The 24098-nt window shown below is 49.0% G+C and overlaps 7 protein-coding genes across 7 annotated transcripts; 3 read left to right on the top strand and 4 right to left on the bottom strand.

Moving 5' to 3' along the window:
- Positions 1 to 326: 326 nt before the first annotated feature.
- BU24DRAFT_220586 (uncharacterized protein) lies at positions 327 to 2249 on the bottom strand. The gene is made up of 4 exons (XM_033522046.1): positions 1856 to 2249; positions 1531 to 1793; positions 1350 to 1468; positions 327 to 1293 (listed from the first exon to the last, which is right to left on the bottom strand). The coding sequence occupies exons 1-4, from the start codon at positions 2133 to 2135 to the stop codon at positions 564 to 566; spliced, it is 1392 nt and encodes a 463-aa protein (XP_033383076.1). The 5' UTR covers positions 2136 to 2249; the 3' UTR covers positions 327 to 563.
- Positions 2250 to 4451: 2202 nt separating this feature from the next.
- On the bottom strand, positions 4452 to 6527 carry BU24DRAFT_482302 (cholinesterase precursor; the record flags this gene model as incomplete). The annotated part of the gene is made up of 5 exons (XM_033533231.1): positions 6012 to 6527; positions 5756 to 5955; positions 5618 to 5702; positions 4628 to 5565; positions 4452 to 4573 (listed from the first exon to the last, which is right to left on the bottom strand). The coding sequence occupies exons 1-5, from the start codon at positions 6254 to 6256 to the stop codon at positions 4452 to 4454; spliced, it is 1590 nt and encodes a 529-aa protein (XP_033383075.1). The 5' UTR covers positions 6257 to 6527.
- A 1241-nt stretch (positions 6528 to 7768) lies between these two features.
- Positions 7769 to 9074, top strand: BU24DRAFT_371479 (uncharacterized protein; the record flags this gene model as incomplete). The annotated part of the gene is made up of 5 exons (XM_033524466.1): positions 7769 to 8175; positions 8232 to 8472; positions 8528 to 8604; positions 8658 to 8790; positions 8852 to 9074. Coding segments are annotated over exons 1-5 (885 nt in total), but the record flags the coding sequence as incomplete, so codon positions are not given.
- A 2878-nt stretch (positions 9075 to 11952) lies between these two features.
- On the top strand, positions 11953 to 12759 carry BU24DRAFT_463496 (uncharacterized protein; the record flags this gene model as incomplete). The annotated part of the gene is made up of 1 exon (XM_033532130.1): positions 11953 to 12759. The coding sequence occupies one exon, from the start codon at positions 11953 to 11955 to the stop codon at positions 12757 to 12759; it is 807 nt and encodes a 268-aa protein (XP_033383073.1).
- A 1195-nt stretch (positions 12760 to 13954) lies between these two features.
- On the top strand, positions 13955 to 16011 carry BU24DRAFT_423641 (uncharacterized protein). The gene has a single exon (XM_033528305.1). The coding sequence runs from the start codon at positions 14346 to 14348 to the stop codon at positions 15855 to 15857; it is 1512 nt and encodes a 503-aa protein (XP_033383072.1). The 5' UTR covers positions 13955 to 14345; the 3' UTR covers positions 15858 to 16011.
- Positions 16012 to 18937: 2926 nt separating this feature from the next.
- Positions 18938 to 20404, bottom strand: BU24DRAFT_442022 (uncharacterized protein; the record flags this gene model as incomplete). The annotated part of the gene is made up of 4 exons (XM_033530497.1): positions 18938 to 18958; positions 19025 to 19911; positions 19980 to 20252; positions 20317 to 20404. The coding sequence occupies 4 exons, from the start codon at positions 20402 to 20404 to the stop codon at positions 18938 to 18940; spliced, it is 1269 nt and encodes a 422-aa protein (XP_033383071.1).
- Positions 20405 to 21268: 864 nt separating this feature from the next.
- Positions 21269 to 23280, bottom strand: BU24DRAFT_423639 (uncharacterized protein). The gene is made up of 5 exons (XM_033528304.1): positions 23076 to 23280; positions 22315 to 23013; positions 22205 to 22262; positions 21783 to 22145; positions 21269 to 21690 (listed from the first exon to the last, which is right to left on the bottom strand). Exons 1-5 carry the CDS (start codon positions 23079 to 23081, stop codon positions 21317 to 21319), a joined length of 1500 nt encoding a protein of 499 aa, XP_033383070.1. The 5' UTR covers positions 23082 to 23280; the 3' UTR covers positions 21269 to 21316.
- Positions 23281 to 24098: the final 818 nt, after the last annotated feature.

Raw genomic sequence — 24098 nt, 5'->3', positions numbered from 1 at the left:
GAGACGTAAACAGAACAACGCTGGCAAGACATACCAATCTGTCCAGGATAGTAGAGATCAGACCTGGCAAGGCGAGTCCGTAACGTCATGCTATGAGATGAATACACTTGGTAGCGTAGTGGCTACCCTGAAGAAAAGAAGTTATTGACGCTTGCATCTCTTCAGTCCAAATAACTGGTTCGAATCAGTGTTGATTGATCATGCATATACTACAGGGGATGATCCAGTGTTTCCAAGATTGGAGTTGGCTAGAGACACAGAAAGTGAATCATGGTCAATCCTCTCAAGCAAAAACGCGGTTCACAATCACATGCTTTTTGAGCTTTCCCTGGGGCGCAAAACTCTTGGTTGTTAGACTAGCACTCATTCATAAGATCCGAAAAGTTGCGGTCGGCAGCATGATCACTCATTGTCTCCTTTGGAGAGCTACTGATGCCTGAGAGAGATGAATAGCTGGTGCGCTCAGTGTTTGTCGCTCACTCCGTTTCTGCCTTGAAGCTTGGAAGATGTTTCTCATAAAGTTTGACAAGTCTCTATCATCCTAGCTTGTTGTCTATCGCCGGTTAAGTGACTCTATCAGAGTTCCTTCTAAAATTATTGGTTGGTTGCAAGACCTCAGTCAATGCATCATCCACAGACTGCCACGATACGAACGCCGAGACAGTTGGCAATACCCCTTCGATCAACCCTATTGCGTCTCTCCAGCCACCGATGCCCATCTTGCTCATCACCATGGCAAGCCTTAGCGCAAATTCCCTTCGCTCAACCTGGTCTTCAGACTCACGAACGGCATGTGCCAGGGTCCAAACAAGCAATACCCGCAACTCCCTCCAATCGGCAAAGTAGTTGAGTATTGTACTGGAAAGGTTGCCTCGGAGCTTTGCTGTCCGTACCGGTTGAGCGCTGAATGAGCGCCAAATCGGGGCTAGGAAAAGTAAAGTCCCAACACGGCAGACCTCTTCGATGATTTGAATGTTCGTGGGTTGATGGTTTTGGTTCCCTTGCATTGGCCGAAACGAAAGCAAGCCATGTAGTATTGGATTCATCCAATCGCAGGGCAGTATGTTGGGGGCAACGAGGACCGTTCTAATCTTCTCGTACATCGATAGCCAACCCTGAGCATCAGGGAATTGTTCTCGCCAAGTAACAGATATTTGTGCTGAAGCCCCTGTCGCAAAGCTTGCGGTCGACATGTTATTGACAAGCGGCGGAGTCGGACTGAGTTGTTGCCATTGGATGGGAGGTATCAGATATGGCACCATGTCTTGAGCGAAAGACCCTACGATATTATTCCTATACCAATGTTTAGTCTCCATAGTTATTTCTATCGATGAGTTTGTGGAACTCACCATGAGAAATTTTCCACCAGACGCTCTGCCTGTTCGCAATCTATCGACCGTTTCATGGCTATAATTTGTAGTAGAGCTTGCATACGTCTGTTCCATTGATCGTAGTCTCCAAGCACATACTAATTCGAAAGAATCATCAGCCGCTTATCTCGCAAATCATCATGGAGAGGAGATACATTACATCACGGGTCAGAATCTCGTCCATTTTCTCCAGCATTTTGTCCTCACTACGATCCTCTGTACCATCATTGAGTGAACCAGTAGCCCTGGCGTCATCATTTGCCGGTCCCAAGGTATCATATGACATTCCGTGCTCGCTATCGAGCCCCATGTGGCTGTGAAAATCGTCGGCTGAGGTGTTCGAAAATGACAATCCATCGAAGGATAATGGGGAAGAAATGGCTGACGGTGGCGCCGTAACGTGGGGTTCATGATCACTGAAAACTGTTTCAATGTAAGTGAATAGATGTATACAGAACAGTTGATGGTAGTGAATGAGAGCTTACGTTCCGCCCATGCTCCACTATTGTCAACCTCTGCCTGTAGGGACTGGGCCGCCGTCGTATCTGTTGTTGCTGGTCCAGCACGACTGGGTCCTGCAGCGTTCGGTGCTTGAAGCTCAAATACGATCTCATCTTGCGCCACTTTCTTCTTCCGCCTCCGCCTCTGACGCCCAAAATTGGTCATTGCGGAGGACCGAATATGGTCGATCGTGTCCTGATCTTTCAAATCATCAGGGTGTGATAAATTTATAAAGGTGAAATCAGTGTCCTTGGACCCTGACATTGTTTTTTCAAGTCGGCACAACGAAGCTTACGGAAAGAATGGCATATCAGTTGCAGGCAGAATGTTTGCAACGAAATTATGGCAGATGTTGTTGATTACAGAGTTCTTGTCGCGGACATGGCTTGATCTTGAACCAATATCGTTGAACTGCTTGCCTAGAGGGTTCCTTCGTCTTAATCCACCAATCCACCCTAGAACCTATGCAGAAGTTCGCCATCGCAATTTGCGGTCAGAGACATGAACGATGAATGGCTGTAGGGCTGTGAGGCTGATGATGCTTCTTGATGAGCGGGGAGGATCCGTTAGCGACATGCACGAGCAGGGAAGACCGCTTTCTGAAAAAGGATAAATAGTGATGATGCCGATTACAAGGCCGATGTATTGTCCAATCAAATATGAGACAACGCTGGCTGTTGTAAGCTACAATACCACATGTTCGCCTCCCAAGATCGAGCGAAGAACTCATCCCACGCTTTTGCCAACCACATCACATAGGGCGGCATAGCGCGTGCGCCTCCACGACAATGCAAGATGACTGCATTTCTAGACTCTTGAATTCTTGTTGCCTATCCATTGTATATTTCTTGATAGAATTTGTCAGCTCTGGCTGCCGGCTGTGCCGATAGGTGGTGTCTGCAGGCACTGTACCGGCGGCCGACTCAAGTGGCCGATATGCATCCAGGGATAAGCGATCCGAATCGTCGCTCATCCCGTATTCGGACCCGAAGCATCGGGTTCCTTGGGGATGGTAAGGCAGGAATGTGATCAGGAACTGGCGAATTAGATCGCATTACAACAGTATAGAATGCATGGTATACGAGATATCATGATCGTTGATTGAATCGGCATTAGTTGGATTGCTCGACGGCATGTTCTTATACACTTCCATGTCCTCGACTTCGTTATTCCTCGCAGTCTTCTCAAGATCAGGTTTTCCATTGTTATAGACCAAGGTGCGGCAGTTGGAAGTGCCGTAGCCTCGGCTTCCCCAATATCAGGTGAGACAAATGCGTACAACGCTGTTTTCGAGAATGATATTCCTATACCTCCAGGAGCACGACGTACGTCAAGAATTTCCATAACCAGACATTGCAACTCACTGGACTCGAAGGGTTATCCTCCCAAAAGTACAGATTGGATTCAATCAAAATTACTTTCCGAATGAATACATGCACAATCATTGCAAAACATCCCCTCTTTCCAATAATACAATATTCTGGGACAATGAGACCTAGCTTTCCCATTGCAATGGTGTTCGAAATAAAATCCAAACGCACGATGGCGGGCTTGAAGATTCACGTTGCTGCTCTGTATAATCAGGGGACCTAAAAGGTAATTTGCGAACATGGGAGTGGAAGCAGTAGACCATGAATTGATGTTTCAGAGCTCGTAGCATTAAAACAACCCCGTGACGCATCATGCAAAGAGACAAAGTTATAGACATACGATTACTTGAACCAGTGGCTTTTGGCAGATGGATTTGGCCAAGTCAAAATAGAAATTTACATACCATGACCGAGACCGTGGTACATCTCGGACGTCAGAAGTGGCAGGTACTATCTGATGGCATACTCGACATACTCGACATACTCGACATACTCGACATACTCGATACACTCGATACACTCGATACACTCAATATGCTCGACATGCTCGATATACTCGAGACACGAATGCACGGCGCATATCACAGAACCGGAAAAGCCGTCTGGACCCTCATTCAGAGCAACAGTAATGTGAATAGTTTTCTGGGACGGAACTTCGTGAGAAAGGATGCATCTTGTCCCGCTAGATGTTCATATCTGTTTTGCAAAAGCAATGATCTATGCAATCAAATGATTAATGGGATGCTTACAGATTTTGGTTACGGCAATGTGGATGCACGCTGCACAGCAACTTCTCTGTAGTTACAATATTTGGCCTCCAATGATGGCAAGTTTATACATAGATAATTTATCAGAGGAAAAAGTTGGCGAACAAGGCATGCTTCTTTTACCATTGCGACTATTAGTGTTGCTTGTAAGGATAGTTGTGCAGCACGGGATACATTTCCCCACCAACGTATTAAAACAAGACGTTATATCTTCTAATGTAACCACCTGGCTAAAACCTTTACACTTTCAGAATTCATTGCCTCGAGTTTGAACACGATAGAACTAGGGCAATCGAGCAACTTTTGTATTTTACAAAGTACATGCCGTATGGGCATCGATGCTTATCTTATATTACATATTATATTATGTGATGCTAATGGTAATGTCATAATTTTACTTTCCTCGTCGAGAACATTTTTCGTTTATTTTCCCATTGATTCTCTTAGAAACCACCCTGTCCTGGAAGAGGGTCGTTCTTGGCAGGGCATGGAGCATCGTAGACGGCAGGGTTGACGAACTTGGGCTTAGGGTCGTTGTTGTAGGCAAGGAGAGCGAGAGTGTTACCTGGTGTATTCGTTAGTCCCCAGATTTCAATTACGCAAATATCTGATCTCATACCATTGGGGTTGAAACGAGGCCATCCCATATTCTGAAGGCCGTTCAGCGAGTCGCGTGCGAATGTTCCCCAAGCCTTCTGCATGTACTTGATGGTTTCATTCTCCGCGGCAGTGTTGGTAAGACCGGACACATCTTGTGCAGTTCCGAAAACCATGTTAATCTCAGATCCGTGGTAGGCACCACTTCCGCGGGGTCCAAGTCCAGCAGTTCCGTTGTACATGCGAATGTTGTCCCAGTCGCCATGGTACCTGTAGCGGTAGGTAGCGACACCGTACTGCGTTCGGTATGTGGCAGTATACTTGTTGGGGCAAGTGAATGCACGCTGGTTGAACAGGTCCCATTGTGCCTCAGTGAGGTTGATCTTAGCGCCAAATGCACTGAGCTTGTACCAACCGGACTCGAAGTCAGTGTTTCCAAGAAGCATTGGGATTCTGGCGAATTGGCCAGTAGCAGTCAACTCCTCATAGTTTCCAAACACGGTGACGTTGTCAATGGTGGGGTGGAAAGTAGCCTGAGCGAGAGCAATAGTTGGCAGCGCAGGAACCTTGGCGGCAGCAGCAAGGACTGTCTGAACGTCCTTAGAGCGAACACATGCGACCACAGAAGCGGAGTCATCACTGGCACCGCCGCAGCCGATGGTCTCGGTGACGTTGAACCAGATCTTCTGGGCGTACTCGGGAGTATTGGGGTTGAAGCTGAGCGAGGTTCCAGAGTGAGGAATGAGCCCAGAAACGATTGGGTCATTCTTCCAGGCAAAGGAGAAGTAGTCGACAGATGATCCACCGGCACTTTGACCGAAGATGACAATCCTTCGAGGGTCACCACCAAAGCCCTCAATGTTGTCACGAACCCACTCAACAGCAGAACGCTGATCGAGCAGAGCAGCGTTTTGCTGGAGACCAGGAGCACCAGAGAATCCGAAGATACCCAGGCGATAGCTAAATCATATTAATTGACAATTATTGGATAGGAATTTTAAGACATTCTTACTTGACAGTCACGACCAAGACATCCTCGGCATCAGTGAGGTACTGGCCGCTGTAGAAGGGGCTGTGAGGGCCAGGAATGGTAAAACCTAACCGGTGATCAGCGAAGGTCAGAACATAATGTTACAGACTGAATACTTACGACCACCGTGGAACCAGACAAGCACAGGCTTTCCCCTACCAGGAAGCACTTCAGGCGTCTTTGTCCAAATGTTAAGCTTCAAGCAGTCTTCCGCTGCTGGGTTGCTGTTCTGTGCAGCAAAGTTCTTCCAAACCCTCAACCCTGATGGCTGAGTGAAATTGGGGAACTGGCTCACTGGCGGCTTGTTGGAAGGGCAGTCACTAATTCCTATACTCAGTTGCTGATCGGATGGAGGATGATTGGCGGGTGATCTTACTCTGACCAGTTCGATGCATCATACACAGTGTTGGCTGGTGCATTGTAACGCTTTGGGGGAGCAAATCGCTCGGCCGTCGCATACTTAATACCAAGGAACTCGGTCACACCTGTCTTGTTTGATGCCGCATGGCCAACGATGACACCGGAGGATGTCTTAACCCTAGGTGCAGTGTATCCTGCAGGGGCCGCGAAGGCCGAAGGCAGGAGGGATGCAGCAGCAAGTGCTTGGACAAACAACTGCATATTGACGAACGAATGAAAGAACAGCACAAGAGGAATTGAAGGTGTGCGACTGCGTGCGTTACTTCTGCAGGAAACAGGGTCCTGATGGTTTTATGGGCACCTCACCCCCTCCTAGAAGGAGATGATCATGATGAACGACTACGTAAAGGGTTGGGGCGGGATAGAAACGGCTCGATCTAGTATTGCCTGGCAAGTATTACGGCCTAGGAAATCGGTAGACTGTTCGTACTGCGTAGATTCCATTCTGCACAGACATGGAGCGCCACAAGGTCCGCTATGCCCGTAACAGTGATCAGATTCTGTCCCATTATTCATGCAAGTCAATTCTTGCAGTGATTCCCACGTGGGCGAGTATGTGCAGCAGATGGCGAAAGTTTGCCTTCTTTCGATCCGTGTACGAATTCAGGGTTACCAAGCGTAGGGGTGCATGCGAGCACTGTAAATCAGCTCATTCGCGGCCATGCTAGCTTTGCGTAGAACACGGGCCGCAGTTGATGGATCATTACTACTGTGTATTCCCTGGCCTGTAGCGAGCCTTGAAAGCAAGCCAGTACCTGCATTGAATCCATTCGGGGGCAAAGCGGACAGCGCGGACGAAAGTTTACATTTAGTGACGGTATGCTTGCACACAAAGGTACGATTTAATAGACACGGAAACGATCTACGGCAACAAAGTTCGGGGGAGGGTCCAGAATGTCACTTAGTGTAGGAGAATGGAGATTTCGGGGGAAGATTGTATGCAACTTTCCTTGAAGCAAATGTCGTATTCAAAGACGCTATTCCATAGTCAAAAGGTAGCGTTGGATTGTTTGAAAATCCCATAGAAATGCCGTGGATACGAGAAGCGCTAATTTGCGGAGAGAAGGGATCATCCCCTGAGCCCCGCCGGGATTGGGCACACTACTTGTTTGCCAACAGACTCCCCTAAGCCCTTGCAAGGAGATTACCTTTCTCTTGCCTCGTAAGGTGCAGAGAACGTTGTGCCTGGGGTGGGATTTGTACTTACCTAGGTAAGTGGACGTTGCCCTTGCCATGCACTTCAAATTATTCTGCTCCTCCTCCGTTAGTTAGTTAGTTAACATTACTAAACCAAACCCAAGAGACCCCTCGAGCATTGACAATGGAACAATTCCTCACCCCGGATGCTCACAGCCGCCCAGTTCTATCTTTACTGTAGCTTTGTCTAGCATCTGTAGCTCTGTCTATCATGATGAACCGTTCAGTGGAGAAAGGTCCAATTATTCTCAGCCTTCTCTCTACATTGGCAAGAAGTTATGAACACGATCAGCAATCCCTACTCAGACAGGCAAGAAGTTTGACACCTACTTCGTATCCAGTAGAAGATGTTACAAGTACAACAATCGGTCCGCCTTATCAGCACGCTAGCATTGTAAACAGCTACAACACTAGGACAAATGTCCCGTTCCGCTGGGTAGCGCTGTCTCCTGCACAGCACGGTCCGGGCAGTCCTGGAAGTTCTGCACCTAGTTGTAGGTATCCTTGAGGGAAGCCCAAAGTCGAAAGATGCATGCAAATACACTATATCAGACCAAGGGCCTTCATAATTCGAAGGGTTTGGCCCGTGTTACTCCGTATGTCTTGTCTCTAGACTTTAAACCATGATATCTCTCTCGAATTCCCACAAGTCCCAATAACACTCGAACACCTGCCATCGACGGACTCTTCACGAACAGGATTTTCCCCACGCATGGCGCCCAGCGTAGGACTTGGGACCGAGGGGCCCGTTCAACGCGGGTGGTCCCTATGGCTCGCTAGTGTGTTGGGTGTGGTCATCGCAGCTTTGTTTGTGGCGGCTCGGATTGTCCAGAGACTTACGAAAATTGGATTGGGACCCGATGACTACGTGATTGTCGCCGCTCTGGTCGCTTCAGCGATGCTTTCCATGACGGAATGTCAAGGTTCGTCTATGCATCATCTACATGCATACCGGCTTCAGCAGTCTGACATCTCGCAGCGGTGGTGTACGGTTACGGGAGAAAGTACAAGGACATTTCACCGGAAAATCGCATTTTGGCTCGACAATGGTTCTACGGTGCACAGATCGTCTACAAGATCGTCCCTACGTTGACTAAAGTCTCTATCGTCTGCCTCTATTATCGCATTTTCGCAGTGTCGAAGAGTTGGTTCCGCACTGCTTGCCACCTCATGAATGGCTTCATTATCGCGTCAGGATTAGCGTTTACGATTGCTACGATGTACGTCCGAGAGTATTTCACGACTTGTAGAGTTCACGAGCTAATTCTCAATCAGTTTTCAATGCAACCCGATTGCAGCGTTTTGGGACAAGACTATTTCCCCCGCTAAATGCTTCAAAAACGAACCATGGTGTAAGTCTGTCTATCTCAAAGTCTGAAAGCAAAAACAGCTGACCATGGTACAGGGATTTCCTTCTCCGTTATCCAAATCGTCACTGATTTCGCTCTGCTCGCCCTCCCAATCTCCAGAGTCTTCCATCTTTCCATGACCAAAGCCGAGAAATTTGGTCTCGTTCTAGTGTTTTGCACCGGTGGTTTGTAGGTGTTTACTCCACGCATGGGAGACGGGCGACTTCAGCATTGCTAACTATCCTGACAGCGTTACTTTCGCATCTATCTATCGTGCTACGACGCTCGCAAGCTCTGCTGGAGATCCCGACCCGACATGGGGACCCATCCCGGCAACCGTCTGGTCGGTCATCGAAGTCAACGCCGGAATCGTTTGCGCCTGTTTGCCTATGCTCCGACACCCCTTCCTCAAATTGCTCAGCCCAATCATTGGATCCGTCCGCACCACCACGAATCAACACAGCCGCTCGTATCAACTGACATCACGGAGCGGGGTCCGCTCGAAAGGCCTGCATAGCGGACTGGAGACTGGGGCGAGAGATGACCTCGAAGATCTTAAGAGGGAGAGCGAAGAAAGGATCATTCGCGCAAACGGTGGACAGGTTGGACTTGTGGATGGCAGGAATTCGCCCGATGGCATAATGATCAAGCAGGAGTTCAGCGTTATAACCAGCGAGCATCAGAACGGACACTCTGATGCAAAATACAAGGGCAACCAACTCGATCGGAATCGCACAGGCGGAGCAGAAAGCCTGAACGAAGACAAGAACAGCAGTAAGAGCACTTTTGTGTACGTTTGAAAGCAATCACGACCGCATATTGAAGACTGGGCGATTTTGTCACAGCTTGGAGTTAGACTAGAGGGCCCGATAATACCATTCAAATATTTCGATCGATAACCTATTTTTCCCCCATGAAACTGGCTGTTTTCTGCAATGCGAGTGAAGATCTTTTCAAGGCTGACATGATTTCGACTTCAACGCAGTTTCTTTTCGATAATCGACACCAGGTACACGACGATTTTCTCCGCATCCTCTGTCGAGTGTGCTGTGCCCCTTTCCCGAGCCAAAATGCATGTCTCATTGACCAATGGTCAGGGTTTAATGGCGCCATCAACGTTTTCCCTCCCGCTTTTGCAGCCTCGGTAATACAACCGAGTAACTTTCTTGGTAGCTTGTCAGAGTCAGTCTTGCGCTGTCGAACCCATGGTAGCGGGACCTACGGACCGAATGACACAGCCCGGTTTCTAAGAATTGCAAGTCCCTGTTATCAGTGGGGATGAATAATTCCGTGCTTCCCCATACGAGCTATTTGATCTAAGTGGACATCGCATAGTTTAGAGCGAGAGAATTTGCAATGTGGGTGGGGGCATCTAAAGGAAGTGCAAACGACCGCAGCCATTTGAGCAAACCGAGGCCATCTCTTCGCTACAAGCGAAGGCACTCGACGAAGTGGGACCAAGGGAATGGTTGTGGCACCGTTATGGCTTGATTAAACTTTAAAACTATGGGTTGCGCGGCATGCCGACTGGAGGAAAATAAAATAGTTACCTCTGCGGAAGTGGGATCCGTCTCGGTGGTATTGGAAATGAGGCATCTCTACTTACTACAAATACAAGCACGATAACCTTGGAATATAAAGAGGAGCAGAGGTCTAGAGCTGATGTGCGAGAGGGATGTAAGATTGATTCGAATCCTGTGGTGCGAGTGCAAACGATATCGGCCAATCAAGAGGATCGGTCCGAATCGAAATAATTCCAGATCCGTAACGCAGCCCAGCGAGCTACACCCAGAGAGAGTCGTATTCCGAAGAGCAGAAGGTTCGATGATACGAGTCTTGGATTGCTTGATGATACTCCTTCCGTGCCACCCGGGACCCGGCCGTACGAATGGGGGCGCGTCTACTATTCCCCGTGGACGTGGCGCGGGCATTTCTTGACTCGAATGATTCGCACATGGGTTACGCTGTTCAATAGTGGCTCACTTGTCGTATTCTCAGGTTCATGACTCCATAGTCAACAAGCCAGACCACTACTTGTACACATAATCACTTCGGCAAGAGGAACTGCTGCAGGGGGACTCGGGAGCAGCGAAGCTCTTGCTCATCCCCCACATAGTTCTCACTAAAAGGTAGTCGCCACAAGTGGAGTTATGCTACGAGGTATCTAAGTAACATGTGCCCCGTATACATCGTCTTGCTTGCCACAAGTGATCATCTTCAAGAGGGGCAGTATACCTTTTCAACGTCATGGTATTATGGAGTAGCATCGGGTGTATGCATACCGTAAGGCTTTCTCTGCAGGCCGCTCCAGGATCATCCTGCAATCCAGAACTACAGTGTCCCGCGCCCCTGACCGTGGAGCAGAGACGTCCGAGCCTGGCTAGTGACCTTGGAATACTTACAATAGCCAATGTAATAGTGATGTGGACGAATTATTCGTCTGGATACCGTATAATTGGAATCTCCCTTGTTCATAACAGGTCTGGCACGCCTCATATCTCTGTGGACCATGAAAGAGGATTGGGTACATGAATCAGTTTTGTGACAACTGATGAGTTACTCGTCTCGAGTCGCGCTGTCTGTCTAGATGAGATTGTGTTTTATGCGAAGGCATTTGACTTCATTGCCTTCTGGCCTTTCTCTTTGAATGGATGAGCTCGTCTGTGGTGTTGCTGTAGAGGTACAATGTTATACAGCATCCCACACTCACATGCCGCAGGTCTCGGATGCCAGTCAACATTTGGGTAAATACTGACTTTACTAAGTGCGACAGACATATGTCCTTGTACGTACGGCACATGCGTATGTGAGTTCTAAGCGTGCCCCTTTGGACGTCAAACCATGGCACATGGGAATGATTGATCACTGTCATTGCACCATGGTTGGACCTTAACCAATAACGATGACTTGTTATTCTTTGGCAGCGTAGACTGGCTATGCAAGCACTGATGGCTTCTCATAGGTATTGTGTATCACGGTGACTAGTTATCTTGTTAGTCTCGAATGACAGAATGTGTTCCAGTTCCACTACTTATCGGAGGTACCAAAGCCACGGAATTCATCGGTCTAAATCCATGGTTAGAAGTGAACGAGATGTCGTCCTCCAAACTCCAACAGATGACTGGTAGTTTTTAAATATTTCCTTTATAATCATTGGATTTTGAACTGTCCCCTGATGACTTTGAAGAGGCGCCACATTCCCACATCCTTCTCAACAGCACACCGAGCAACAACGCTTCATCAGGATCACTTGCTCTCTCGATCTGTCTCTATAGCTCCCTTTGTTTCTCACCTTCCCTTCCTTTGCTTTCTCTTTCACCAATACCATCACCACCTTTTACAAGATTAAATATGGACGCTCGCCGCCTGCCCGTATTGCGACCGTATCGACGTGTGATTCCTCTTGAACTAACCGCAACACTGTTTCCCACGGCACACATGATGCTATTTTCAGAACTACCAGGCTGGCAAGGCATTCAAGGGTGGCTTCTTCAACCGTCATACATCGAGGGAGAGAAGGCCAAGAACCCTGTTGTCACTCATGATCATCCTGGAATGTTCCTCATTCCTATCTTTCTTTACTCAGTGCAGTCTCTCCAATACATCGGATTCCTTCCCGAGACCGCGAAGTTCCTATATGACACTTGGATGCGCTACGAGCATGACCAATTGAGAATGGGGATAAGTTTCTTGGAAAACATCCAAGACTACATGGATTCACGCATGAGACACGAGGATTGTAGGAACGAGGAAGCCGTCTTGAGGAGGATAGGTGTCGACAACTCCGTCATCACGTCTATAATGCAACACCACTTTACTTCGAGCAGAGGTGAGGAAACGCTGAGCGGGTTGTTGAATGATATTTTTATAAGGAGATACATTTGCTTGTGGAAAATGAGTGAGCGGGTTTGCGCGAACCTGAGGGTGCGTGATCCTTTACTTCCCGACTCTCGTAAAGACCTCGAGGATTCGGATGACGAGTCATTCCCCAAGGTCTATACGCCAGTAGAGTCGGATGTGGACGAGGATTTCATTCTTGTCAAAAAGCCAAATGAGCCAGTCGCCCAGAATAACACACCAGGAGAAGTCGGTTCGGAAGATGTGTATCAAGACCCTGGAGAGTTAGATGAAAACGATACGTCCGGGATGGCAGATTGAGATGAATCTCTTGTTTATGACAAGACAGGAAGATATGCTCTCCCTAGGACAATGGGTCAAAAGAGAAATAGGTTGTATGCACCATATAAACATTCTTTGGACATAGCTTATGGTCACGTAGAACGATAACTTTCTTACACATCTCAAAACCCCACCTTTACGACTTCCCAGCTTTGCACACCACAGCGACCTTGTTCACATCTTCAAATACTCACAAGCCTCGTCAATCATGGATACAGTGGAACGCAAGGATACGCTTTCACCCTTTACGCACGCCTTCAGCTGGCTCCTTGCATTTGGCCCCATTGATAGCTTGCCTCTAGTCCTTTCTGCTCTATTTCGACCCATCCCATAAGGCAGAACTGTGCAGAGCATAGCCTCTCTGATATACCAAGGGTAGCAAGACACACAACAAACACACCATGAGCGACTACTTCTATCCCTCCACATAGGTACGCTAATTCCGAAACGATCCAAGACATGTTTGCACCGCTAGGAACTTAAGTTGGAAAGGGAGAGAGAGACATGAATGCGCCTGACACACTCATTCGTGTGGAATTGGCATTGGCTATGCAACACCTTCAGCGCGTTCAAACACAAAAGAAGAAAGAAAACGAAGAAAGAATCCTGGTAATTGTGTTCAATGGAGGATTGTCTGATGCGCAGAACTGATTGACCAGCAGTTCATAGGTACTACTTGTAGCATGCAAAGACGGGCTGCCTGCTCCTTTCTATGTACTTCGCGCACTAGTAGCTTGAATTGCATTTCTAATTGTCTCTGAAATGTTGTTTCATTGTATCATTATCTAATTACTCCTAAGAAGTGTAAGTGCTATCAATCCAATTCGACAATGATCCCAAGGATCAAACAGCTGGTGGTGCATTAATGTACCTCATATGTAGTGTATGTACTGTACATGCATACAATGTTAACAGCTGACACAGAAAATACGAGAACAGGAAAATAGAACCCGATGCATGTGTGATGCATAAACAAGACAAATGCAGGTCACAATCATCATCATATGATTCATATGAATGTAGCTCATAGTAGGTCACATGATGGATGCCCCTCACCCAAGCCCACCAAAGAGAGAGGATCATTCCCTCTCTCAGCTGCTGCACGCAAAATTGTATGACGTCTGAGGATTCAAATCCCACCAAAAAAAAAATTCCCTTTTCCCTCTTTTCTTGTGCTACCCACTGACGAGCCACCCACCCACTCACCCACTTAATGAGTGGCTCCTTTGACAAGCCCGTTTACATCAGATCAAGAACCGCCATCCACCACTCGGCTTTTTTTTCCCTTGGTTTTTCGTCACCGCCGCTTCCAGCTTAACCAATAGACAGCTATGGACCCTCGTCGCCACTACTCATGCGAGTACTGCTGCTCAACAACAACATCAACAACAACCACCTTCACCGTCTTCCTCTAACACCCTTTACACGCTCATAAATACACCAACTACTCCGTACTTCTCTCCTTCTCCTGTCGTGAAAAACAAACAAGTAATTTGGTCAACGCCTCATACGTGCGCGCCCTCCAAAGGTGCAGTCTGTGACTGCACAAACACTCCTCTCCCACTATGGCCACAGACAACGTTGATGATGGAGGTCTCGCCACTCCCCCAACAACACCACCCGCCCTCACAAGAGCTCAGAAGCTCCAGAATGTGATATCCCTAGCTACCCAATTCAGCGTCTGCGTCGAAGCATTCAATCAAATTCACCCCTCCAAAGACTCGGACCACTCTCAGAAAGTCGCCCTCGCCAAATTGGGAATCCAGCAGGGTCGCCTGCTCATCTTTGGCGATGCAGTCGGAATCTCCTCGCCGCCTGCGACAATCGCAAAGCATATGATCCCCTCCCATCCTGGAGCTACCAATCCGGACCCCCACCTGCCCGTCAACTTCGGCGTCAGACATCCCAAGCTCGACGATGCGGACATCAACGAGAAGGTGCGCGCCGCACTCACAGAAATCTCGGGCCGCCCGTCGCAGATATCTCGCGAGGAATTAATGGAGAGATACGGCCTTAAGACTCCAAAGAGCTTCAAGCTCATCGACTACCCAGCATTGGACACCAACCGCCTCGAGGCCTTCCGCGAGAAGTATACTCTATTGCAGGACCTCGCGCGCCAGATGGGATCGAGAGCTCCCGTGAGGCGGAGCATGAGCATGACGACGCAGTACTGGACCGTCAAGGACACGCACAGGTTCGACTCGTTCGTCGCGACTGTGCGCACAGAGGTGGACGGCCTCATCGACCTCATGGATGCTAAGGACCAGGTAGATCGTGGAATGAAGTCTGACATTCGCTCTATGGGCTGGCATCCCGATCTCTCCAGCATCGCCGTCAGGCAGGATTGGGAGAAGCTGAGATTGATAAGAGAGGCGTGTGCGGAGGACTACCCCGAGTACGTAAGCGCGACAGATACGGCGCTCAAGTACATTAGTGAAGAGTTGAAAGGAACTACCCTGGCCGGTTTCAGAGAACAGATGGAGTTGAAGGAGCACCAGGATGCTGCCAACGCAGCCGCCAGGCGCAATTCATCCGATGTCAAAGCTGGTTCTGGCAGCGGCACCACGACCCCTACGAAAGGGAAGAATGGAACTACCAATGGCCACAGCAACGGAAAAGAGAAGCGCCCTGGCTGGCTATCGGCGTTCAAGTTCAAGAGTTGGCACAAGAGCAGTTCCAAGACGAAGCAGTCCCTCGCACCTCCCGGTCAGGATCCACCGCGCTCGATGTCCGAGGCTATGCCCAAGGCTGAGCCTCTGCATGCAGTTGAGGACGAAGAAGAAACAAACACGCTAGAGCCTGTGCGCTCCAAGTCGTTGTCTGCGTTGCCTGATGAGGGTCCACCACCTCTAGATCTTGAGACCAGATTGGAAAACATACCGACGATTGACGAAGAGAAGGAAAGACAGCAGCAGGGTGCGTCATCTACGGACGAGCATGCTGCAGGAATCAATGGCCTTGAGCCCGCAAGCACAGTAAATAGTCTTATCGACAGACACGACATGTGGAAAGGCGTCGGTAGGGTCGAAACGAAAGATATCAGAGGAAAGGCTCATGATTGGGCAACTGGAGGATGAAGCCGCATTTCCTTTCTCTTTTCTGTTCTCTGTTTCGGAATTCACCCTACTGCAATGTATATCGCGACGAAATCGAGAATCCATAGTGCGAGGAAGCATTGCCGTTCAATAAATAGTATATAATACCTAATGTATCCCAATCACCTCCTCTCAAGTATTGATCAAGCGTCCATCGCCTACCGAAAATTCCTCCTACACTTCCACATAACTCTATTCAAGCTTTCCAGAATGTAAGCTTGTCTTTCTACGACTGAGCACAATCGCCTGACAGAGTCCGATCCACAAGCACCAAATTTATCCCTATTCCCTCCCTCAGCCTTCAACCACCAACCCCTAGAAACCCTTATAGCCCCAATGATGTAACTCGCCGGATCAGGATATTAGATATCGTCGCATTGGATGATGATTGTAGTCATATCATTTTCACGTCGGTACGTCCAATCCATCATAGTCGATGATGGCAAGGGCAGTGATCGCGGCATAGTGATTCAACATGGTAAATCAAGAGGGAGAAAGGGAAAGGAATGGATTCAAAATTCTCTCATGATTACAGTTGTGGTCAAAGGAAGGAGATAAATGTGTAAATGTACAGAAGATGGCCATGTACTTCAAACGAGTTACTTTGATGGACTGGACACCAATATAAATGAAGATATTCGCCTGCTACAAAAGAACGGCACTATCTCTTTACTCTGAGCAACCAACCTTGACAGCAGGCCAATCACATACACTATATTCCCTATGAATAATCCAACCACCTACCGTCGATGACGGAAAATACCAAAAATGTATGGACTAAACAGACAAAGAAAGTCCACCACCACTCCACTGCTTGCTAGAGAACTCTGAAACAAGGGTTCACTCAACCACTTCCTCGTCACAAATTCCAGTAACGACAATAGCTAAAGACCACTTAAGCATGTAGAAATATCCCTCGTATCAATCCCCGCCCACAATGGCTGACAACCAGATCGAACAGTACCCTCCATAACATTCATGCACTCCCTCACTGTCTCAGTACTCACAACCTAACCCTTATTCCTACGCATGAAATCACATAGAATTACCCCACTGTCCTCACCTCAATACATACGTCCCTCCCATCTCCTTCAACGCTGTCATTCTCACCCATCTCACCCATACCCAAAAGAACACCATCAGAACCACCGAACTTGACAATCCCATTCGTCCCCTCGGTTCCACCCTCCGTTCCTTTCTAAACTTCTGGCGCGTCACATTTCCTTTTCTTCTTTTCAAGGGTCTAGAATGGAGGGGAGGGTGGAGTTAAGCGCGCGGCGCCAACCGATCGGGCGGCGGATCGTCCTCTCAAGGGAAATTGGTTAGGTCCAGGCCCAGGTCTAAGGGTGTTTCTGCGGTATGGAGGGCACGTGGGGAAGTGATGCTGTATCGATGTTGTGCTATGGCGTTTTATATTTCTGTTGGGGAGACGGGACGGGATGTGTGAAATGGGTTGGGAGGGTGAGTGGGAATTGTTGAATGGTAAAGGGGAGAGAAGGACCGTTTGAAAGGTGTGTTGAGGAGGGGATACGAGGGAGGTTTATGGTTTTGTGCTGTGTGGTTTGGAGGTTTGTTACTACTGCAGGTATACGAGGTAAGTTGATTAGTTGCTTTAGGGGTTGGTACTATGAGTATTGGTTTTGTTGACTATGGTTTTTGTGGTTGTCAATATTGTGATGGGATAGTTACGGATGCAGTGAGCCAAGATTGATACATGTAGTTTGTCTATTTTTTCTCGCTCTACTCGATATCGAACATATCGTACAATACGTTGGTATATACAATCATAAATCATGATACGCTCAAAAGTATACATCCACACCTGACTGGCATATTGCGCAGTGGTGTGGATTAGCAGACATGTGATGCTATGCGGTGCGTAGCACTTCCAGAAGGAGAACTCTGGGAGAATCTCAAGCTAGATTGTGGTAGAGCCCAGCTATTAACCTCTTGTGCACTCAGTAGTGCGCTTGAGTAAATGTGTAGACCGGACGCCGTCGGAGGTTTGAAGTCTTTTACCTATGACCATCACTCTCTCGCCGGCCGACGGAACGAGCCGCATGGTGGAGGTAGGGAAATCGTCCACATTGCTTGCTACTCGCATCTACGATTCATCTCTCCCTGGCTTCTGCCTCGAGACGATGGCTCTGTAGATTTTTCGACAATCGTCAAGTTGGAACACGATCGATGACATTCGTCCCAGAGATCACCGATTCAAACTCTCCCAACCGCGTTCGACTTTCCTGATCCTCTCCCAAGCATGATACCCAGGCGCGAACTACGACGATAGAACATCAATCGCTGCTTCACCATCGATGGTGTATCATGATCGGTGAGAAAACCATCCATCCTCTTCACCACCACAGCCCAAGGCCCCAAGAAAGATGAATGTGAAGAAAGTTTGCTATGATCGACAGCACCAGGAGGACTTAGATGGTTTCGAGCGGTCGACGAATTGGAGTCGATGGTCGTGGATTGGGGGGTCGAGAGTGGTGGAGCTTGCGGGGGTGGCGTTTCGTTAGTCGGTGGGCGGCGCGTGGCTGACGGCTGTTGGACAGACCCTTTTCCCTTTCTCTTCTGTACGGTAAGTTGGCGATTGGGACAGTGTGGGCGCCTTCCATCACCATTACCAGAAGGCTTTACCCGCCCTTCGCCCAATACTACAACATTGCCGCAAGTCCGACCTACGGGTGGCTGCTCTTCTTATACTTAGGCTTTTGACCTTGGTGTCTCCGAGTTGTGTCGGGGTTCCATCCGTGGCACTTTTGTAGGAGGCCAGCAATGCCTTTTCTGGCTGGCACGCTGGGCACCAAGCGAAACGCAATATCCTCCGCAGCGTCCCGTAGGTCGGAGCCAGAATGTTGTAAGCTGCCGGTTTCTTGATATTGATTTGCCGGGCATTTTGGTGGTTTCTGGCTTTCCAAGTGTTTGTACGCGAATCTCTCCGTGTGGTATTTGGAATGCCAGGACCTTGGTGGGTTAAGGCGAGAAGAATACGTGTGTTCTTCTATTTTGTTTGAATTATTGATATTTTTCATGGCTTGAAGCCTTCCATTGTTCTTTCAGCCAATATTGTGTTTATCCTAGTGTAACGTGTTAATCAGAGTTGTTGCATATGTAGAATCGTGAAGCGTGAGTCGCAGACTTACCATCTCCTGGTCTATCCAATTCTGTCCCCTTTGCGCCCTGCTGCTCCTCCTCCGCCACTTATCCCGCGACTCTACCTCCCAAGCCTCGTTCAAGCTCTCGATCGCGTCTTCGGGCGGAGGGAAGTACGCGGGCTCCGCATGCGTGATGTCTGGGCTCACATATCGCGGGTCTACGAAGTCAGGATATTCTTGGATGACGGTGGTCGGGGAGATGGGTGGAGACCTGGCGAGGCTGCCCGTGTGACTGCGGATCTTCTCAGGGGAAGAAGAGAGGATTGCGTCACCAGTTCCACGGCGTTCGCTCTGGCTGGAGCCGCTGAGTCCGCCGCTGAGGTGGTTTCCGGATTGCGATTTGGTGCGCACGAGCTGGACGAGGCGACTCAGGACTGCGAATTCGAGCTTGAGTTTTATGGAGTAGACGGCGGCTTTCAGGCAGACTTCGACGAGGTAGTAGTTGGCGAGTTCGACGGCGAGTAAGATGATGTCCATGGCGATGATGATGGCATTGATGGCGAGTAATTGATACATGACCTTGCGCATGTGTCTGGTGTGTAGCCGACTATCGGTAATGGTTCTACTGCCGTCAGAGTTGGCTGCGGCCTCTGATAATCGGAGCAACCGAATCGTCTCTTTGATATAGATGATGGATAGGATGAGTTCCTGCAGGAAGAACCCAACCATTTGAATCTTCTCCATAACGGTGTATCCATTGATGAAGGTTTTGAGCACTTCCGGAGAAAAGTCGTTGGCATTGGCGCCGAAGCTCAATATACTTGTAGGTATGTGGAGGACGATGGCATCGACGATTATCATACCCAGCGTCCAGTTTAAGATGCGTCGTGAGTTGGTGACCAAGTGGAGTCGGGACCAAAGTACGACAGATTGACCTGTTACTGGATGTCAGCTACTACCCATATCACCTACTGATGCCTTTCTAGGGGGAAGTTGAATGTACCAGTGATCATAGCCCACCATCCCACGGAAATCATGGTCACAGCAACGAATCCAATGTTCTTGTCAGGATCCAGGAGATGGAAGAACTTGACTACGAAGCCAAGCGCATACGGGAAGATACCGAATCCGGCGACCATTAGGCTCCAAAAGTAGATCCCCCGATATTTGTTGAAGGTGATGAGGATTATCGTAATGAGCTCGAGGGCATTATAGAGACCAAGACCAAGAAGGAATGAGATGATGATCTTCATTCCAAGTGAATCGCCAGTGTAGCCTATTGATGTTCGATTAATTGAAATCCTTTTTTTCTTCTTGAATGAATTATTTGGTCGACATACCTCCAGTAATACCAGCGCCTGCTGCATGGGAGTTTCCCTGAGAAGACGCTGTCTGCTCAGGGAGAGCCGACGTAGTTGACGATGCCATGATATGAACCGGGATTGATTCGAGACCTCGAAAGCGGCTATGTTCGTACAATCATGATTATGGAGTATCCAGACCACACAAAAAGGGATGAAGCCGGAAGACGGGAACTTCTATTCAGCAAGTCGCAGAAAGAGTTGTAGAATTTGATATCGTCGTCGGTGTGTGTCGCGATATAACGCATGTACGTCTGAGCCGGCACCGGGGTAGTGGATGGGTATTGAGCGGTCTGGGTGGATGGTGGATGCAGGTGGAGAATTTTCAGGTTTAAGCATTACAATAGACTACAGGACTCGTAGCATGAGTGGCTGCTACTCTTAGAAAAGGACCGAGAACTTGGACAGCGGAAGATAAAATTGAATCTAATGATGTCTAGTGTCCAGACTTCATGACGTTTTGGGGCTCCACCATCTACAAGATCCGTTCCCTGGCCTGGCACGCTTGGGGGGCACATGCGTGTATGTGGAGGGGGCCCAGCTCTCAGTTGTAATCGCCTACGCAACCTAAACGAGGACCCGTCTAAGTGACGGAGAAACTATGGGGAAACCTATTGGGAAACCTAACTAAAGGACGAGGGCGTGTGACAGTTAAGAGTAGACTCTGAGACTGAGCTGGCTTTCCTTCCGTGATTTGGAGTCTGGGGTAGTTAGCTGGATCGGGGCCGCGAATCGCACCAGACACTGCACGCCCCAGGTCATCGTCATTCGCTGCCAACCCACCCATTCACTATGTAATGGCTTACAATAGACAACCTTTGGATTCGTTTGAACCTTTTCAATTGATCTCTTCCGGAATTATATACTCCGTACTTACTTATCGTACAGCCACTATTGCATGAAACCTCATTACTTACAACATTACTTCATACCCGCGTGCCGCCGTCCATAGCAACCACCACCATCTCCACGTGCGAACTCAAAACTCGACAGGGACATTGCCTACCACATCCCAGCCAGCGCCATCGAAACTGACCTCGCGCACCGCAGCCCCTGATTGAAAGTAACACCGAGAGAGTTCCGTGCCCGCCGGAAGATGTGAATGTGATTTTGGAAAAGTGAGGCCAGTCAAACATGCCATTGCAGTATTATTGTCCGCGCTGGCGAAGGCTTGAAAGGAACGAGGACCTGTCCACTCGCCCTCGTTGTCCGTCCAACTCATTTGCACAGTGTTGTTGGCATCATTCTGCCAGAGCAGATACGTATTCAATTTAGATTCATCGCGTAGCCCGATTCGAACAGTCGAGAATGCAGACAGCGACGAGTCCCTTGGTACGCTAGAGGAGAAGGCATCTGGTTCCACGTGAGTCTCGAGTCTAGGACATCCAAGGGAAAATGGGTTCCTCCAAGGGATGAGCAATAAGAAATGCCGTTCCGCAACTTACCGTTGGACCACAGCTCAGCTGTTCCATTTCCATTGTCCTCTCTGTAGATTACGACTCGACCACCGTCTTTTTCTTGATAGAACAGGCCAGCGACCGTAAGCTCGTTTTGCATCGGCGACATCGCCAGTTGGGTTCCATTCTTCGCCTCGTTGGTGTCCAGCACGCGGTCATGCCAGCATTCGTTCTTTCGATGACATTCGTAGTATGCTTGTCGTATTTCACCGGAAAGACCCTGATAGCTGAGTGTTGGCCAGTAGTAGGCTAATTTGCTCGCCTCGTGCGCCATATACTTTTGCTCAGTTAACGGTCCGGGTTGGCCCTCCACCGGACCGCTATCGGGAAAGATCCATTCCAGGAGGTAGTCTGGCCAATCGTTAGTGTTTATACGTCTGAGAATCTAGATGCTCTCGTTTCACACTCACTGTTGTCGTTTAGGTACACCACAGATGTCTGGTAGTCTACGCCTGGGAACTTGTAATTCTGTTCGTTGTAAGCAATTGCACGTGTAAAGACCCTCTTGTCACTCGCATACCGGCTCGCCATCATAGTACTTGGATCTTAGAGACGCCACCCCCAAAGGTGTACCCTGTTTTGCTTTGGCAAAGTTGGAGATACGAGTCCAATTCCCAGTGCTGGAGTTGAACGTGTGTCGGTTCAGGTAGCCCTCCGTATTCTGCGTGACCAGCCACACAACATAGTATCCCGCTTCGCCGGGGACGCTCCACCCCGAGGCCCCTATGGATTCCAAGTGAGGTGGGAACGTGGGCACTGGAGACGCTCCGCCTGGCGTCGAAGTTGGTGTTGGGCTCGGACTGGCGCCGGCGGGGATCTCAGTGACGGAAGGCTGGGGAGAGTTCGAAGCACCCCCAGGACTGACAAATGTGCCTAGGACCGCACCCAATACCACAGCCAGAGCAAGAACGATGACAACGATGAGGACCAACCATACCATCATCCGAGAATGGCGAGGCTTGTCCTTGTCCGCGGCGGGTGTACTTGCACCGGACCGATCATTGGCAATGCCCCTTTCAGTATCCTTCTCGAGCTCTGGCTTCTCGAATACGACATCCGCGCTTCTGAGTTTTGAACGTGGCCGAGTGTGAGCCTTTTTAGGGCTTTGGAGGCTCGACAGTGCTGTCCGAGGTCGTGTCTGGATCTCGTCCCAGGAGGGCAACGCAGTCAGGCTGTCGTGAGCTGAAGATCCGTTCTCTACATAGAGATCGGACGACCCCTGTTGTATTCATATGAGCCTCTCTTAATGTACAAGTATGATCCAGTGTGTCGATTACTTACCGCCATGCTTTTAGTATGTTGGCTGACTTCCTCTATCGTGTACAGATTCGAAACCGCAAAGAAAGAGAAGGGGTTCCCCCTAATCAGGGACCTTCGAGAACCGTCTTGGTTCATTGCGAAGTGGTCTTTCGAAGTATGCTGGCTTCCAAGCCAAAAGGCTATACAAGTTTACCTTGCTGTACGCATCAATTGCTTGCGCAAGTGGGATCTATAATTGAACCTTCCATAAGCCCGTGCTCTGCGCATAGTAGATGGACATATATACGTACCTAACAACCCCAAGAGAAAAGAAGTGAAACGGAGATCAGTGAACACAGCGCAGCGATATGCCAGATCCCGACAATCGCACGGACGGGGTGTATTTAACACCATTCTCAAACCCCCCTCCCCCTCCATCAAGACGATGGCGAAAATTCCTACCTACCCAACCACGTTTGTGGCGACTTGGAAAGAGAGGGAAAACGGGAGCCATGCTCACGACGCAGGGCAAGGCCAGGATTGAAACGACGCCAAACCATGGCGCGATAGGGCAGGACGGCCAACCGGCTAGAACCGATCAATTCCCCTTGGGAAACCCTTGCATGTCGACCGGATTCTGGGATTCAGGTAAGTGTGGAGAAACCATGGTTCCCCATGATGGCGAGCGGTTGTGATTGGGGTTCGTTGTGCGGATAAATTCGATGCCCCTGCTGAGGCACGCGCAGGCTTGCTGCAGGCTTTCGATATGCTCATGCAGCGGTGAAAATCATGAAAGATGTTCTCAGTTATTGATCGCTGTGCTTGACAAGAGGGCATTCGCATGCTATGACTTTCATACTATAAGCAAGCTTGCGCTGAGATATAGACCATGGATGATGGCGTACACAAGTCTCGCCAATGAGCAACAATGGTTCCAACAATCTTTCACTCAATACAGTTGACCAAACAGCAGTCCAAGGCGCACAATAACCACCATATTTTGACTTGTATCAATTGTTCTGCGCGCACTCATCCTGCTCGTGGCATGAAACAACGATCAGCACC

Source organism: Aaosphaeria arxii (assembly GCF_010015735.1).
Source record: "Aaosphaeria arxii CBS 175.79 unplaced genomic scaffold BU24scaffold_5, whole genome shotgun sequence".
In the NCBI taxonomy this organism is placed as follows: domain Eukaryota; kingdom Fungi; phylum Ascomycota; class Dothideomycetes; order Pleosporales; genus Aaosphaeria; species Aaosphaeria arxii.
This window is presented reverse-complemented; position numbering and strand designations above follow the sequence as displayed.